The following is a 15,897-nucleotide window of genomic DNA, read 5'->3' as shown; positions in this document are numbered from 1 at the left end:
TTGGAGAAATAACAAAACCCTTTGTCCCCCTTGCTCTCTAGAAGGAAGGTCTGTTAAGCCATGCAGCTGAATGCTCAAAGGGATGCCCACTCCTGCCTGTACCCCCCAGGGCAGTCAGTACTATGAGACCAGAACTCCTGCCTCTCAAGAGAAACTTGCAGCTTGGCAGCAATTCCAGCTCTTGCTACTCACTCACACACAGGCAAAATTTCCCTTCCTCTTGGGTAATTTCTTGCTTTGTACTGCCAGGCGTGATAATGCAGCCGCTGTAGAGTGGAATGCAAGGTCAAGGGATCAGAGAGAAAGTGGCGATCAGGTACTGTCCACCAATGCCAGGGTGTCTGAGAACATACTACAAACTATGTTCATGAGTACATACTACATTCATCACTACACTCCTTATTTACAGACATACCTCCATCAACGCACTCCCCAGGGCATGCCAGCTGACAGCAGTAACCACCTGCCCTGTTTGCTACATGCTCATGCTCAGCATTGAGAGGCATTCAGGCAAAACTCCTGATCCAAACATTTCTGAACTTTGGAGGACTTTTGATCCGGTTGGGTGCTAGCCTGGAACTGAGACAATTGCGGTTTGATTTTCGCCACAGGTACTGCCTGTGTGACCTTGGGCAAATCCCTTAGTCTCTCTGTGCCTCAGTTCCCCATCTGTGCAACAGAGATAACAGCCGTAAGTCATGCTGTGAAGTCGAATCCATTAAATACTGTGAGGTGCTTGGCACGATAGTAAGGGGGGGACATGCTTAGATCCGTGTGACTGTTACGTTATACCGTACTGTATCCACTGTGCCTTGAGGACTCTGGGGCAGGGATCCTGTTCGCCAAGTTTCATGCACACGGAACATTGCACATAACCCGCCGGCCGGCCCCAGACAATGGCGTCGAAAGAAGGGAGCGGGCACTTGAAAACTGGCTGCAGGTAGGTTCCCCTTCAGTCCTTTTAGTACAGAAATAAGGTTGCGTCTCTCTAGCACCCAGCAGCTGCGGCTGTCAAAGCGCCTCCTGACACCGCTGTGCCGCGGGGAAGACACGTGATCTGCCTTGGGAAGGTGGGGAAACTGAGGCAGAAAGCGCCATTGACGGGACAACGGTCTGACCATCCGCGGCAGAGGCAGGAAGAGAACCCGTGACCCTGCGGTTCTTCCTCAGGCAAGGCGCCCAGTGCAGTCAATGGGGATTTGTCTGGACTCTGGCGCTCCCCCCGGAGCCCCCGGCCGCCCGGGCACGAGCCGCGGCACCTGGCCCCGCCCGCAGCGCGGTGGGCGGGGGAAGAGGTTGGTTGCTATGGGGACGAGGCGCGCAAGATGGCGGCCGCGCGGGGGTGACCCCAACCGCGGGGAGGCGGCGCCATGGCGATGAGTAAGGTGAGGGCCGCGTGGCCCCCACCCCTCCCCTCGGGGTCACGCGGACGGGGGGCCCCCGGCTCCCCCCGCCCCTCGGGGTCACGCGGACGGGGGGCCCCCGGCTCCCCCCGCCCCTCGGGGTCACGCGGACGGGGGGCCCCCGGCTCCCCCCTCCCCTCGGGGTCACGCGGACGGGGGGCCCCCGGCTCCCCCCGCCCCTCGGGGTCACGCGGATGGGGGGCCCCCGGCTCCCCCCGCCCCTCGGGGTCACGCGGACGGGGGGCCCCCGGCTCCCCCCGCCCCTCGGGGTCACGCGGACGGGGCGGCCCGGGGGCCCCCGGCTCCCCCCTCCCCTCGGGGTCACGCGGACGGGGGGCCCCCGGCTCCCCCTGCCCCTCGGGGTCACGCGGACGGGGGGCCCCCGGCTCCCCCTGCCCCTCGGGGTCACGCGGACGGGGGGCCCCCGGCTCCCCCCGCCCCTCGGGGTCACGCGGACGGGGGGCCCCCGGCTCCCCCCGCCCCTCGGGGTCACGCGGACGGGGCGGCCCGGGGTGCCCCCGGCTCCCCCCTCCCCTCGGGGTCACGCGGACGGGGGGCCCCCGGCTCCCCCCGCACCTCGGGGTCACGCGGACGGGGCGGCCCGGGGGACCCCCGGCTCCCCCCGCCCCTCGGGGTCACGCGGACGGGGGGCCCCCGGCTCCCCCCGCCCCTCGGGGTCACGCGGACGGGGCGGCCCGGGGTGCCCCGGCCCCTCTGCAGCTGGGCAGGCCGCCCCACGGGCTGGGTACACGCGCTGTGCCCCCCGGAAGCGCTCTCCAGCCTGGCTAGCCCCCAGACCCCCTAATAGCAGCCAGGCCTGTACAAATCTAGTGTTCCTGGCACTTGTCATTGGGGCCCTGCGCGGATACAGAATGTGTGTCTGCATCCAACCCGCCATCCCCAAACATGGGCTGCGGGTATAAAGCAGATCTCCACCGATTTGCCGGGCTCTGTTTGTAATAGTTGGTGTGTGCCTTAAAGCCCCATCTCCTGGAGGCAAGTGATTACAGGAAAATCACAGCTTTCCTTTTTATTTTAAGGTAAGTCTCTAGCTCTTGTGGTTGCAGGGAAAAGCCTGGAAATGGGAACCCTAATAGGCTGAAATCCAGAAGGCAAATCAAAAGAACACCAAATGCATTTTAAAAAAATCTCATGAAGTGTTGGCATGGTTGTTATTTAAATGCCAACAGTGTGCTTGAAAACAGTCCTTGCTCTAAAAAATTTGGGTCAGGTTCAGCCCTCATTGGCAAGTGCTGTATATGCCAGCATCCTAGTGAAAACTGTAAAGATACTGGTGAAATTGGACAGGACAAAGTGCCCTCCAAGGGGCTGTCCACAACTTATTCTGCACCAGCCTTATTCTCACCATTTAATTGTTATAAATTATTTTTCTACTTGTCTTGTTGCAGAATGCAGGCCATAAAGGGTTTTATGGCTACCAGAAGCTGAAAGAACGGTGAGTGATTCTTTTTCTGAAGGGTAGATTGAATGACATGTTTGCATGTGGACATGAAGAGGGTGGGTATATGCTGTGTATTACTTCACATTTGTTTCTCATTGCAAGAATTGGTCAGTGGCCTTTGTGCAATCACTGTTCCCTCCACAACTATTCTGATAAACAGGGTTTTGCCTGCCTTTGATGGTCATGCTTCTTTTCAAATAGGAATTGGTATTGTCACTTCAGTCATAGATCCTTGGGCTTGTATATTCCTTACTAATATATCTTTGTGATAATGATTTGAGTTGGTTGGAAAAATTCTGACAAAACATTTTTTTGTCATAACTTAAATATTTTGTGGAATCAGTGCAATTTTGACATAGTTCCTCCGGCAACTAGACAGGTCTCAAATATTTCCATCAGAAACTTGCCTGTTTTTTTGCCAGCTTGCCTGCCCAGATCCTTGGCAGGCTGCTGGGAAGGATGGGTTTCCAGCGTCCATGGCTCTGGGGTAGCCCTCTAGGGGGATTATCTCAGAGTCTAGGACTTCAGGGCTCCAGGGTCTGCAGTTCCAAGCAGACTACCCCAGAGCCAGGGCTCCAGAATTTCAAAATGTTGGGGTTTTGTTCCAAATTGGAACGAAACTAAAATTTCAAAATCCCCCTGAAATGAGATCTGTTTCTCTGCCCAACACTAATCATGATCTTGCATCATCCCAAAGAATCCCAAATGTAATAAACTGATGTTCAAACTGTGTAGGGAATCATTTCATGCAGCACTAAAATGCAGCTACCTCTGGGGTGAAGTACGGCAAATAGTTAACAGTACTTGGTAACAGTGCATAACAATTTAGCACAAGAAATAGACAGTATCAGTTGAATCAGCAAGGGTAATTCTAGGAAGGCAAAATAATTACTTGAGATGGAACTTGACCAGGACACTGAAATTAACCCAAAGTTTTGTGGTGTTTTTAATGACCACAGGTGGTCAGTACCTTGTTTTTATATTTATTTGAAAAAAAGTACCTCCAGCACCATAGCACTTCATAATACAATTAGGGGCATTGATTATTTACAGACTTAGAGGAAAGAATCAGAAGGACCATTTCTTGCAGCACACAGGTGTTCCTTGGTAGCTTACATCCAGTAGTGCATCACTGACCAACCTTTTACTTAATCTGCAGGGTTGGATGGGATCATAATACAAGGTGGTATGGCTGAAATGTAATTTTATCTAATATGTAGGCTATCTTATTGATTAGAGCAGCAGTTCTCAACCAGGGGTCTGAGGCCTTCTGGGGGTCCATGAGACATTTCAGGGGGTCCCTAAGCCACGGCGGGCAGAAGATCCCAGCACCCTGTGGGGATAAAGCCGGGAGCCCCGAACCCTGGAGTCCTGTGGAGATAAAGCGCCAATCCCCCCCTTTCCACTCCGCAGAGCTAAAGCTGGGAGCCCCAGTGGGCAGAGGCCCTGAGCCTCCAGCCCCACAGGGCTAAAGCCCAGCATCCTATGGGGCAGAAGCTCTGAGCCCCCCATCTTCTCCCCCTCATACCCCCACAGCTGAAGCTTGGAGCCCCTCACCCTTTCCGGAGTCTGCTGGGCCCTGGAAATTTTAGAGCATGTTGGGGGGAGCCTCAGAAAGAAAAAGGTTGAGAACCCCTGGATTAGAGGCTAACTAGAAGATCTGAACTATCAACATAAAAAGGGGAGTGAGATGCTCTGCACTTCAGGAGATTACATTATATTTACATATACTGATTAAGGTGTACATGAAAATGATTTGGGTTGTCTCAACATAGTTCATTTTAAAATTAATTTTCTTTATAGGCTTCCCTATGATGCTTGTCACTTTAGTATATAAACGCCTTGCTTATATTAATGAATTTATCTTCTCAACACTTCCGTGAGATAGGGAAGTATTATTATCATTATTGTACAGAGCCTGAGGCACAAGAGATTAAGTGAGTTTCCTAAAGTCATACAAGGAGTCTGTGGCAGAACAAGGCACAGAATCCAGATCTGCATTTGTGGCAGGCTTGCTCTTGGACTTCACAGAGTGTATGGTGTCTTTTCTCTCACCCCCCCCACAGAGAACCAAGAGCTTGCATCCGATTCAAATGTGCGCTCACAAACACCATCTTAGATATCCTGCGCCAGAGACCAGGATGGGTTGAAGTAAAAGAGTAAGCTCTAGATTCTTTCCCTTTGCAACTGGTTAGCCTTCCCTATTCTTTTGTCATGTTCAACTCTGGCTCCACTAGAATTTTCAACCATGTTTGCAAATGTGTGTCTAACATAACTCCTTGTCAGTTCATGCTGAATTTTGTTGTATCACTGCTGTGGACCAGGTCATATGAGTTCAGCATCCTTTCAACAAAGTGTGCTCAACCCTTTTTAGAATGAAGGCTGGTTGATTGGTTTGTTGAAGCTGAGTGACACTGTGCACATCAGCAGAACAATTGATCTCAATGCTGCTTCAATGAGGGAAAAAGAAGCTGTGTTTGACCACTATTGTTAAATGTGGCTGAAAATTACAGTGCAGTACAGTCTCTTTTCTCTGCCAGTCTCTCTCATTCCTGCTTAATTTATCCTGTTTCTAGCTTTTTCTTTCTTTCACTGATTTGTTGTGTTTGAAGACTAGGAACTGCTGACTATAGTTTTTCAGTTTCAGTTCTGTTGCTATTGATCTGTTATCCCTTAAATAGGATCTTATAAATACAATTAAATAATGTAGTACTGACTCAGGGGGAAGACTGCCACACGTTGAATTTGTGGGAACTGACTTCAGTGGAGTTGCCTGGTTGTAGATGACTCTATTCTAAGTCCTGCTTCTGCTTTTCTAACTAATTGGATGATTTCAGTTGAACTCCTGGTAGTCAAGAATCAATATGATAACTGTTTTTTTTTTATATCTAATACATTGGTATGTTCAGACCAAACCAGGCTTGGTTATAATGGGAACCATTAAAATTCAGAGCCTAAACTTTTAAAGAACAAAATAAACAAAAACATTGATTAATCATGCGTACCAAGACTTTTTATTGGTCTGTAAAAACTGCAAGGAGAGAAGGAAGCAGTGGTGGTGATGACAGGTGGTGGCTGTCAAGAAGAGTGGGTGTGGTGATGACCTAGAACTTAGTGCTTGCCGTACTGGCTGTCTCTCTGCCCCTTTCTATAGGGAGGGTGAGTGGGATTTTTACTGGTGTGATGTCAGCTGGCTTCGGGAGAATTTTGACCATACCTACATGGATGAACATGTTCGTATCTGCCACTTTCGGAACCACTACGAGGTAAGAAACCACTATGAGCGAAACATATGGGTCAGGATGGTTTGGGGAAATAGTTTTGGGGAAATAGTCAGTAAACTTCCATGGGAAAAGCTTGTTGATGGAAAATACCTTGGAATATTCCCTGCCATGAAACCTAATACCCTCCTGACTGCTGTGCTAACTCCTCCTCAGAATTTATCAACCTCTGTCACTCCAGGAAACAGAAGAGTGGCTTTGCCCAGGAACATTACACTAGATTTATTGTATTCCACATCTGATTAATCTCATGAAGGCTGAGCTGGACCATCTCAGGAATCCAGGACCAACGCTACACTACAAGGACAACTGTGTTGTAGCAAGTTCTTCCTTGGGACAGTTCTAGCATAGTTCCAGAATGTAGCATGTTCAGGGCTTTAGCAGAAGCAGAAAGGCATATAAAGTCCCATGTGCACTACAAAATGGAACTGTGTTTTAAATATATCTGAGAACAATTGCATTACAACCAGGTCATTTGAGATGGTTGTATTTTCCGTATAGACAGGCCCTAAAACTTGGTGTTTACCTTGGAAATCAACATAGCAGCTACACCTAAAGGCTTTAGACCAGAAATAATGCACTGGGGATTGCTACAGCTTCCCCTTGCTCCTCCTGAGAACTAAAGAACAAAAACAAAAACCCAAACCAAAACCCATGCACACACCAACCATGCAGGCTCCTCCACAAAGAAGGAAAGAATCCCTAACTTTACCCATTGTTTTTCTCAGTTAGTTAACCTCCTGTGGCATCACTGCTGAGATCTATTACCAGATATCACCAGAAACATCTCATCTCCTGGACAATTCCAGTGAAAGAAGAGTGATGATTAATTTGTGTTAACATTTGCAGAGTCTGCTCTTGTATTTCTCTTTCCACTCAGCTGACTCGTAAGAATTACATAGTGAAGAACCTGAAGAGGTTTCGGAAGCAGATAGAAAGAGAGGCAGGAAAGCTGGAGGCAACAAAATGTGACTTTTTCCCCAAGACCTTTGAGATGCCATCAGAGTACCACTTGTTTGTGGAAGAATTTCGCAAGAATCCTGGCATCACCTGGATTATGAAACCAGTAAGTATGGTCCTGTCCGAGAGGACAATTCAGAGGAGACATTGGTCACTTGGGTGTTCTGTGGAGAGAGAAGAGTATGCACACGCATCCATATCAGGCATTGCTTAGCCAGGTGGTCATAGGTGCCGACTTTTATTTTTCCTGGTGGGTGTTCCACCCCCACTCCGCCCCCTCCCTGAGGTAAGTGGGAAAGCGGGATACCGGGAGGAAGCACAGGCAGGAATGTCTGTGAGGGGAGGGCTCCTGCCTCATACTGGGAATGAGGGGCGATCAACAGGTTATCTCAAGTGCTTATATACAAATGCACAAAGCCTTGGAAACAAGCAGGGAGAACTGGAGGTCCTGGTGATGTCAAAGAATTATGACGTGATTGGAATAACAGAGACTTGGTGGGATAACTCACATGACTGGAGTACAGTCATGGATGGTTATAAACTGTTCAGGAAGGACAGGCAGGGCAGAAAAGGTGGGGAGTAGCACTGTATGTAAGGGAGCAGTATGACTGCTCAGAGCTCCGGTACGAAACTGTGGAAAAACCTGAGTGTCTCTGGATTAAGTTTAGAAGTGTGCAACAAGAGTGATGTCATGGTGGGAGTCTGCTATAGACCACCGGACCAGGGGGATGAGGTGGATGAGGCTTTCTTCCGGCAACTCACGGAAGCTACTAGATCGCATGCCCTGATTCTCATGGGTGACTTTAATTTTCCTGATATCTGCTGGGAGAGCAATACAGCGGTGCATAGACAATCCAGGAAGTTTTTGGAAAGCGTAGGGGACAATTTCCTGGTGCAAGTGCTAGGGGAGCCAACTAGGGGGAGCGCTTTTCTTGACCTGCTGCTCACAAACCGGGTAGAATTAGTGGGGGAAGCAAAAGTGGATGGGAATCTGGGAGGCAGTGACCATGAGTTGGTTGAGTTCAGGATCCTGACGCAGGGAAGAAAGGTAAGCAGCAGGATACGGACCCTGGACTTCAGGAAAGCAGACTTTGACTCCCTCAGGGAACAGATGGCCAGGATCCCCTGGGGGACTAACATGAAAGGGAAGGGAGTCCAGGAGAGCTGGCTGTATTCAAGGAATCCCTGTTGAGGTTACAGGGACAAACCATCCCGATGAGTCGAAAGAATAGTAAATATGGCAGGCGACCAGCTTGGCTTAATGGTGAAATCTTAGCGGATCTTAAACATAAAAAAGAAGCTTACAAGAAGTGGAAGGTTGGACATATGACCAGGGAAGAGTATAAAAATATTGCTCGGGCACGTAGGAAAGATATCAGGAGGGCCAAATCGCACCTGGAGCTGCAGCTAGCAAGAGATGTCAAGAGTAACAAGAAGGGTTTCTTCAGGTATGTTGGCAACAAGAAGAAAGCCAAGGAAAGTGTGGGCCCCTTACTGAATGAGGGAGGCAAGCTAGTGACAGAGGATGTGGAAAAAGCTAATGTACTCAATGCTTTTTTTGCCTCTGTTTTCACTAACAAGGTCAGCTCCCAGACTGCTGTGCTGGGCATCACAAAATGGGGAAGAGATGGCCAGCCCTCTGTAGAGATAGAGGTGGTTAGGGACTATTTAGAAAAGCTGGACGTGCACAAGTCCATGGGGCCGGACGAATTGCATCCGAGAGTGCTGAGGGAATTGGCGGCTGTGATTGCAGAGCCCTTGGCCATTATCTTTGAAAACTCGTGGCGAACGGGGGAAGTCCCGGATGACTGGAAAAAGGCTAATGTAGTGCCCATCTTTAAAAAAGGGAAGAAGGAGGATCCTGGGAACTACAGGCCGGTCAGCCTCACCTCAGTCCCTGGAAAAATCATGGAGCAGGTCCTCAAAGAATCAATCCTGAAGCACTTAGAGGAGAGGAAAGTGATCAGGAACAGTCAGCATGGATTCACCAAGGGAAGGTCATGCCTGACTAATCTAATCGCCTTTTATGATGAGATTACTGGTTCTGTGGATGAAGGGAAAGCAGTGGATGTATTGTTTCTTGACTTTAGCAAAGCTTTTGACACGGTCTCCCACAGCATTCTTGTCAGCAAGTTAAGGAAGTATGGGCTGGATGAATGCACTATAAGGTGGGTAGAAAGCTGGCTAGATTGTCGGGCTCAACGGGTAGTGATCAATGGCTCCATGTCTAGTTGGCAGCCGGTGTCAAGTGGAGTGCCCCAGGGGTCGGTCCTGGGGCCCGTTTTGTTCAATATCTTCATAAATGATCTGGAGGATGGTGTGGATTGCACTCTCAGCAAATTTGCGGATGATACTAAACTGGGAGGAGTGGTAGATACGCTGGAGGGGAGGGATAGGATACAGAAGGACCTAGACAAATTGGAAGATTGGGCCAAAAGAAATCTAATGAGGTTCAATAAGGATAAGTGCAGGGTCCTGCACTTAGGATGGAAGAATCCAATGCACCGCTACAAACTAGGGACCGAATGGCTCGGCAGCAGTTCTGCGGAAAAGGACCTAGGGGTGACAGTGGACGAGAAGCTGGATATGAGTCAGCAGTGTGCCCTTGTTGCCAAGAAGGCCAATGGCATTTTGGGATGTATAAGTAGGGCATAGCGAGCAGATCGAGGGACGTGATCGTTCCCCTCTATTCGACACTGGTGAGGCCTCATCTGGAGTACTGTGTCCAGTTTTGGGCCCCACACTACAAGAAGGATGTGGATAAATTGGAAAGAGTACAGCGAAGGGCAACAAAAATGATTAGGGGTCTAGAGCACATGACTTATGAGGAGAGGCTGAGGGAGCTGGGATTGTTTAGTCTGCAGAAGAGAAGAATGAGGGGGGATTTGATAGCTGCTTTCAACTACCTGAAAGGGGGTTTCAAAGAGGATGGCTCTAGACTGTTCTCAGTGGTAGCAGATGACAGAACGAGGAGTAATGGTCTCAAGTTGCAATGGGGGAGGTTTAGATTGGATATTAGGAAAAACTTTTTCACTAAGAGGGTGGTGAAACACTGGAATGCGTTACCTAGGGAGGTGGTAGAATCTCCTTCCTTAGAGGTTTTTAAGGTCAGGCTTGACAAAGCCCTGGCTAGGATGATTTAACTGGCACTTGGTCCTGCTTTGAGCAGGGGGTTGGACTAGATGACCTTCTGGGGTCCCTTCCAACCCTGATATTCTATGATTCTATGATTCCCTTGAGGCCCCACCCTCACTCCGCCACTTCCTGTCCCCTCTCCCCCGAGGCCCCATGCCAGCTGTAGAACAGCTGAACAGCTGTGGCTGGTGGGTGTTGACCACCCCAACTATTTTTTTCCAGGGGTGTTTGAGCCCCGGAGCACCCTGGAGTCTGTGCCTGATTCTCTCCTCACTTGCAGCAGTGTAAATCAGGAGCAACCCCAGTGAAATCAGTGGACTTACACTGGTATAAAATTAATGAGCCATAGGTGGTTCACCAGCCCAGGAAGTAGTCTAATGAGTGACACTGTGATTCAGCAGCAGATATAAACCCAATCTGACAAGCCAGAGAAGGCACGTCAGACTGGCAGTGCCAGCAGGAATCTGAAACGCACTTCTTGAATTGAAGAGGGTACTACGAAGGGGTAAGTCTAGCTGGCATAGCTATACTGGCAGAAGCACTATAAACAAGACCTGCATTAACCATGTTTTGGGGCAGTTAATTTCACTTGTTTCTTGAGGAAGAGGAGCTAATGAGGGGGCATGATTGGAGGGCACCTGTGGGAGGGGAATGATCTACCACTTTAGCTACCAGCTCTGCCCTCCTCCTGGCCCCACCATGCCTCCGGTAGGGCTGAAAGGGCCATGGGAAGAAAGGAGGATGGTAACTGATGGGCTGAGGAGCACATCCACTAGCTGGAGGCAGCAAGAGGAATAGCAGGGAGCCCCAAACTTTGTATCTACTTCAGGGAGCTAGTGCAATGGAACGGGCTCTGCACAGCCCTCTGCAGTACAGGAGTACTGTTGATGTGTGGAATGGCCCTCAGTAGGGTGTGCTCAGATGAATTAGGATGCTCCAAAGAATAATCTGACATAATAACAACAAGGAGTCTGGTGGCACCTTAAAGACTAACAAATTTATTTGGGCATAAGCTTTCGTGGTAAAAAACCCACTTCTTGAGATGCATGGAGTGAAAATTCCAGATGCAGGCATTATTGAAGAGAAGGGAGTTACCTGACACGTGGAGAACCAGTGCTGACAAGGCCAATTCAATCAGGTTGGATGTGGTCCACTCCCAATAATTGATGAGGAGGTGTCAAGACCAAGAGAGGGAAAGTTGCTTTTGTAGTGAGCCAGCTACTCCCAGTCCCTATTCAAGTCCAAATTAATGGTGTTAAATTTGCAAATTAATTTTAGTTCTACAGTTTCTCTTTGAAGTCTGTTTTTGTAGTTTTTTTGTTTCATTTCGCACAATAGCTCTGAGTGGTGTGAAATGACCCATTCATCTCAATGGGAGTTCGCCTCTACTTCAGTTTCAGTTGTGGAATACCATTGTTCAAGGCAATCTCACCATGCAGGTCAGTTTTAGAGCAACTGGAATATTAAAAAAATTTCTTATTGAGGAGGACAGTATCTGCGGAATGCCTGAACCAAATTATTCCAAATTTGCACCATTGCCCCCTGTTGAGGCATACTAGTATCCTAGATAATCTCATTATGCGTGTCGATTTTAGAGTACTTTGCAAATTAGAAGAATGCAGGGGAAGGACATATATTGGGAACCTCTAAATCAAATGACCTAAATTTGCACCACAAATTCTACCCCAGTCCCTGAATAGCTTTTTAATTATTGCTTCCCCAAAAGGGAAGTGGGTGGTGGAAATTATCCATCAGAGCCATAATTTGAGCCCCAAGTATGTGTAAAAAAATGTTATAGGTATAAAATCTGGATGTCACAGTCCCACTAAAATGATCATAAAAAGAAAAGCAGTACTTGTGGCACCTTAGAGACTAACAAATTTATTAGAGCATAAGCTTATGCTCTAATAAATTTTAGTCTCTAAGGTGCCACAAGTACTGCTTTTCTTTTTGCGAATACAGACTAACACGGCTGCTACTCTGAAACCTGTTAAAATGATCATGTATCTCACTTAAACGTTACAAACCAACCCTGTGGCTATATTCAAGACAAGATTTTTTTTGAGGGCCTCTTTCCCCTAAACAGCTTTCTCATACCCTAACCCATTCTGTTGTGCTCCCAGCACTCTGTTCTATATGTATGTGCAACGGTAGAAAGGGACCAATTTTCACACCCAGATCCAGTCTTTCAGCCCCACAAAGTCAGCAGTTACCCTGATTTGGAGGAATTAGGAATGTAAAGGATAATTTCATTTTTAAAGGTGTTCTGTAAAGGGGCAAAAAAGAAAAGGAGTACTTGTGGCATCTTAGAGACTAACAAATTTATTTGAGCATAAGCTTTCGTGAGCTACAGCTAAGTGAGCTGTAGCTCACGAAAGCTTATGCTCAAATAAATTTGTTAGTCTCTAAGGTGCCACAAGTACTCCTTTTCTTTTTTGCGAATACAGACTAACACGCTGCTACTCTGAAACCTGTAAAGGGGTAATAACTGAGACTGCCTTTGATTTTCTTCTGATGTGTAAAGAAGGCATGAAGATTTGGGGGCTTAGGTGGTTTTGTTTGTTTGTTTGTATGTTTGTTTGTTTTAGGGAAGGAAGATACGTTTATGTTGCCTCCTTTTATGTTAAAAATCCAGGTCTTGTCTAGCCTGGGGGACTCATGCTTTGGCTTTGTCTAGACTAGAGTTGGTGGCCCTGTTATAATTTGATCTAATTGATTGTAAATGCTAATTGTGTTGATAACTGAGTCTCTCCGCAAATGTTTGTTCTGGGGCACAAATTTTGTGGTTTGCCAGAGGTTGAGCCACCATGTCCTGATAGGTTTCAGAGTAGCAGCCGTGTTAGTCTGTATTCGCAAAAAGAAAAGAAGTACTTGTGGCACCTTAGAGACTAACAAATTTATTTGCGCATAAGTTTTTGTGAGCATTCAGTGGAAAATACAGTCCTGATACGTTGCAAATGCTTGCTTCTAGATTAGAATTTACAGCCACTTAACAAGCAATTGGCAAACAATTACAATAGGCGAACAAATGGTAGTCCAAAGCCTATAAGGCTGTGTCTGCACTGCCACTTTCAGCGCTAAAACTTTAGTCGTTCAGGGGTGTGAAAAAACACACACACACCTGGAGTGAGAAAGCTTTTAGTGCTGAAAAGTGCCAGTATAGACAGCACTTTATTGATGGGAGCTGCGTGCTCTGGTGATAAAGCTATTTGGGGTGGTTACTTTTTATTCCCAGGAGAGTTCTCCCCTGGCGATAAAGCGTGACTACGCTGCCCATGTCACAGTGCTGCGGTGGCCAGTGTAGACATACCCACAGATAACAGGAGAACTAGTGAAATGATAACATGTCAAGAGACAGACAATTGAGCAATGGAGAGGGGAAGGGATTTTAAATCCCTCTTTGAAAAACTTTGGTCTGATTTTGTTAACACCTATTTAACTTCAGTGCCAAATGAGTATTTTGGATAAAGGATGCATGGGTGCAAAGGAGGGATGAGAGAGACAAATATGCCCCCAGATTTTTACTATCCTAGGGGCCAGGACAGTCTCCCAACCCTTCCTCCCCTAAATGACACCCCTGAGGACAGACACTTCCCCACCTAGGCAGAGCAGAGCAGCGTGGCACTGGTAGAAATGGTGGAAGGCAGTGGCAGTGACTCTGTATGTCCCCGCACTCCCAAACTGCGCCAATGGTGGACTCTCCTCTCCTTGTCCTGACACTGCAGCAGGCTCCCCCGGCTCCCTCTGCTTGAAACAGGACTCACGTAGTGCTTCCTGCAGTTGGAGCCTGTTGGGAGCTGGAGCCTGCCCAGGAGATCTAGGTAGGAGGTTGGGCCACCCGACCCAGGTGAGCAAGATCTCATCTCTGCTGATCAGGCTGGGTTTCTCCTCCCCCCCCCCCCCCAGCAGTGGAGCAGCTCCCTGAGGCTGCTGGAGGAGGGGCCCCATGGGGGGGGGAGGGGCTGAAGTAGGTCCGCCTCTGCTTTAGCAAGCCCAGCAGCTACAAAAGCTGAGCAGCTTTTAGGCAATTAACACAGCCAGCTGATCAGTGGGGGACAGGCTGCAAAGGAACTACTGATCCCTGGCTGAGGCTGCAGTTCTATTGCTGGTGGGTGTTAAGCACCCGCTAATTTTTTTCTATTGGTGCTCCAGCCCTGGAGCACCCACTGAGTCGACGTCTATAGTCATTGGTCAGAAGTGCTGTTTCTCCTATCTTCTGGTTGATGTTCCTTCTTTTGTAATAACTTATTTCAAAAATTGAAAAATAACCCCATTTATTTGCAGAGCCAAAGTAACCTAACTGTAAAAATAATGTGTGGATATTGGTGGGGAGAGTCTGTGAACATAAGAAGTTGCTATGTTAAGATACAGGTTTCAGAGTAGCAGCCGTGTTAGTCTATATTCTCAAAAAGAAAAGGAGTACTTGTGGCACCTTAGAGACTAACAAATTTATTAGAGCATAAGCTTTCGGATGCATCCGATGAGTGAGCTGTAACTCACGAAAGCTTATGCTCTAATAAATTTGTTAGTCTCTAAGGTGCCACAAGTACTCCTTTTCTTTTTATGTTAAGATACAGATTGTGCTGATTTGCTGAAGCAACAGGGAAATCCCCAGGGGCTCTCACTGTGAGGGGTATGGCCAAATTCATCCCTAGCAGAACTCTTCTGAAGTCAGTCAGTTAAACCCTGTGTGTGCACAGATGTGAGTGCACAAAGTATAACTGATTAACTGCACCTTTGTGTTAACCAAGTCTATTGTGACCCCTGAAGTAATACTGGAGAAGAAAGCCAGTAGCTTTAAAGGAAACACTGCATCTAATGTAACCCTTTTAAATCCAGCCAGTTTAAAAAGCTGATTTGCATTCTGTTCACTGCATTCTGGGATGAGGGACCCCTTGCGTGTAACCTTAGCAAAGCCAGCTAGTCTGTATCTGGCTGGCATTTCTTCCTCATTGTGCTTTAGGGTTGAGGAACAAGAACCTTTTCTGAATCCAGTGGCTGGCTCCTCCTGCCTTCTGAAACCCCATTTCTCCCCTGAGACCCAGAGATAAACGGAGTTATGCTGTCTGCAGTAAATTCCACTTGAATGTGTATCCTTGGGACCAAGAAAACATGTGCTTCTTTTAGAAATTGCCAGTGTAGTGAATGGAGCCTAGAAATGCCATCCTGCTGCCAGATGACTCAAACCATTTAACATCATGAACATTGTACCATCGTGCATAATTAAATGTACATCCATCTGTGAGTCTCACAACATGGGTAGTGATAAAATAGGTATCACAGAAACTTGGTGGAACGATGATAATCATGGGACATGGTAATACCAGGGTGCAAAATATATAAGAATGACAAAGTAGGTTATGCTGGTGAGGGAGTGGCATTATATGCAAACGAAAGCATAAAGGCAAATATAGTAAAAATCTGAAATGAATCAAACAATATAATAGAAACTCTACAGTAGAGATTCCATGCTTGACTAGTTTCAGAGTAGCAGCCGTGTTAGTCTGTATTCGCAAAAAGAAAAGGAGTACTTGTGGCACCTTAGAGACTAACAAATTTATTAGAGCATAAGCTTTCGTGAGCTACAGCATCCGATGAAGTGAGCTGTAGCTCACGAAAGCTTATGCTCTAATAAATTTGTTAGTCTCTAAGGTGC

At 47.7% G+C, this 15,897-nt stretch overlaps 1 protein-coding gene across 1 annotated transcript in view; it reads left to right on the top strand.

Annotated features, from left to right (window-relative positions):
* Window positions 1–70: 70 nt before the first annotated feature.
* Window positions 71–15,897, top strand: part of TTLL9 (tubulin tyrosine ligase like 9) — a 32,272-nt gene continuing 16,445 nt past the window's right edge. Inside the window, 5 exon segments of the mRNA XM_043495678.1 lie at window positions 71–316; window positions 2,813–2,859; window positions 4,932–5,024; window positions 6,020–6,131; window positions 7,027–7,212. Coding sequence (XP_043351613.1) covers window positions 71–316; window positions 2,813–2,859; window positions 4,932–5,024; window positions 6,020–6,131; window positions 7,027–7,212 — 684 coding nt within the window.

Source organism: Dermochelys coriacea, chromosome 13, assembly GCF_009764565.3.
Source record: "Dermochelys coriacea isolate rDerCor1 chromosome 13, rDerCor1.pri.v4, whole genome shotgun sequence".
Lineage (NCBI taxonomy): Eukaryota > Metazoa > Chordata > Testudines > Dermochelyidae > Dermochelys > Dermochelys coriacea.
Note: the sequence above shows the minus strand (reverse complement) of the source record. Positions and strands in the feature narration are given on the sequence as shown.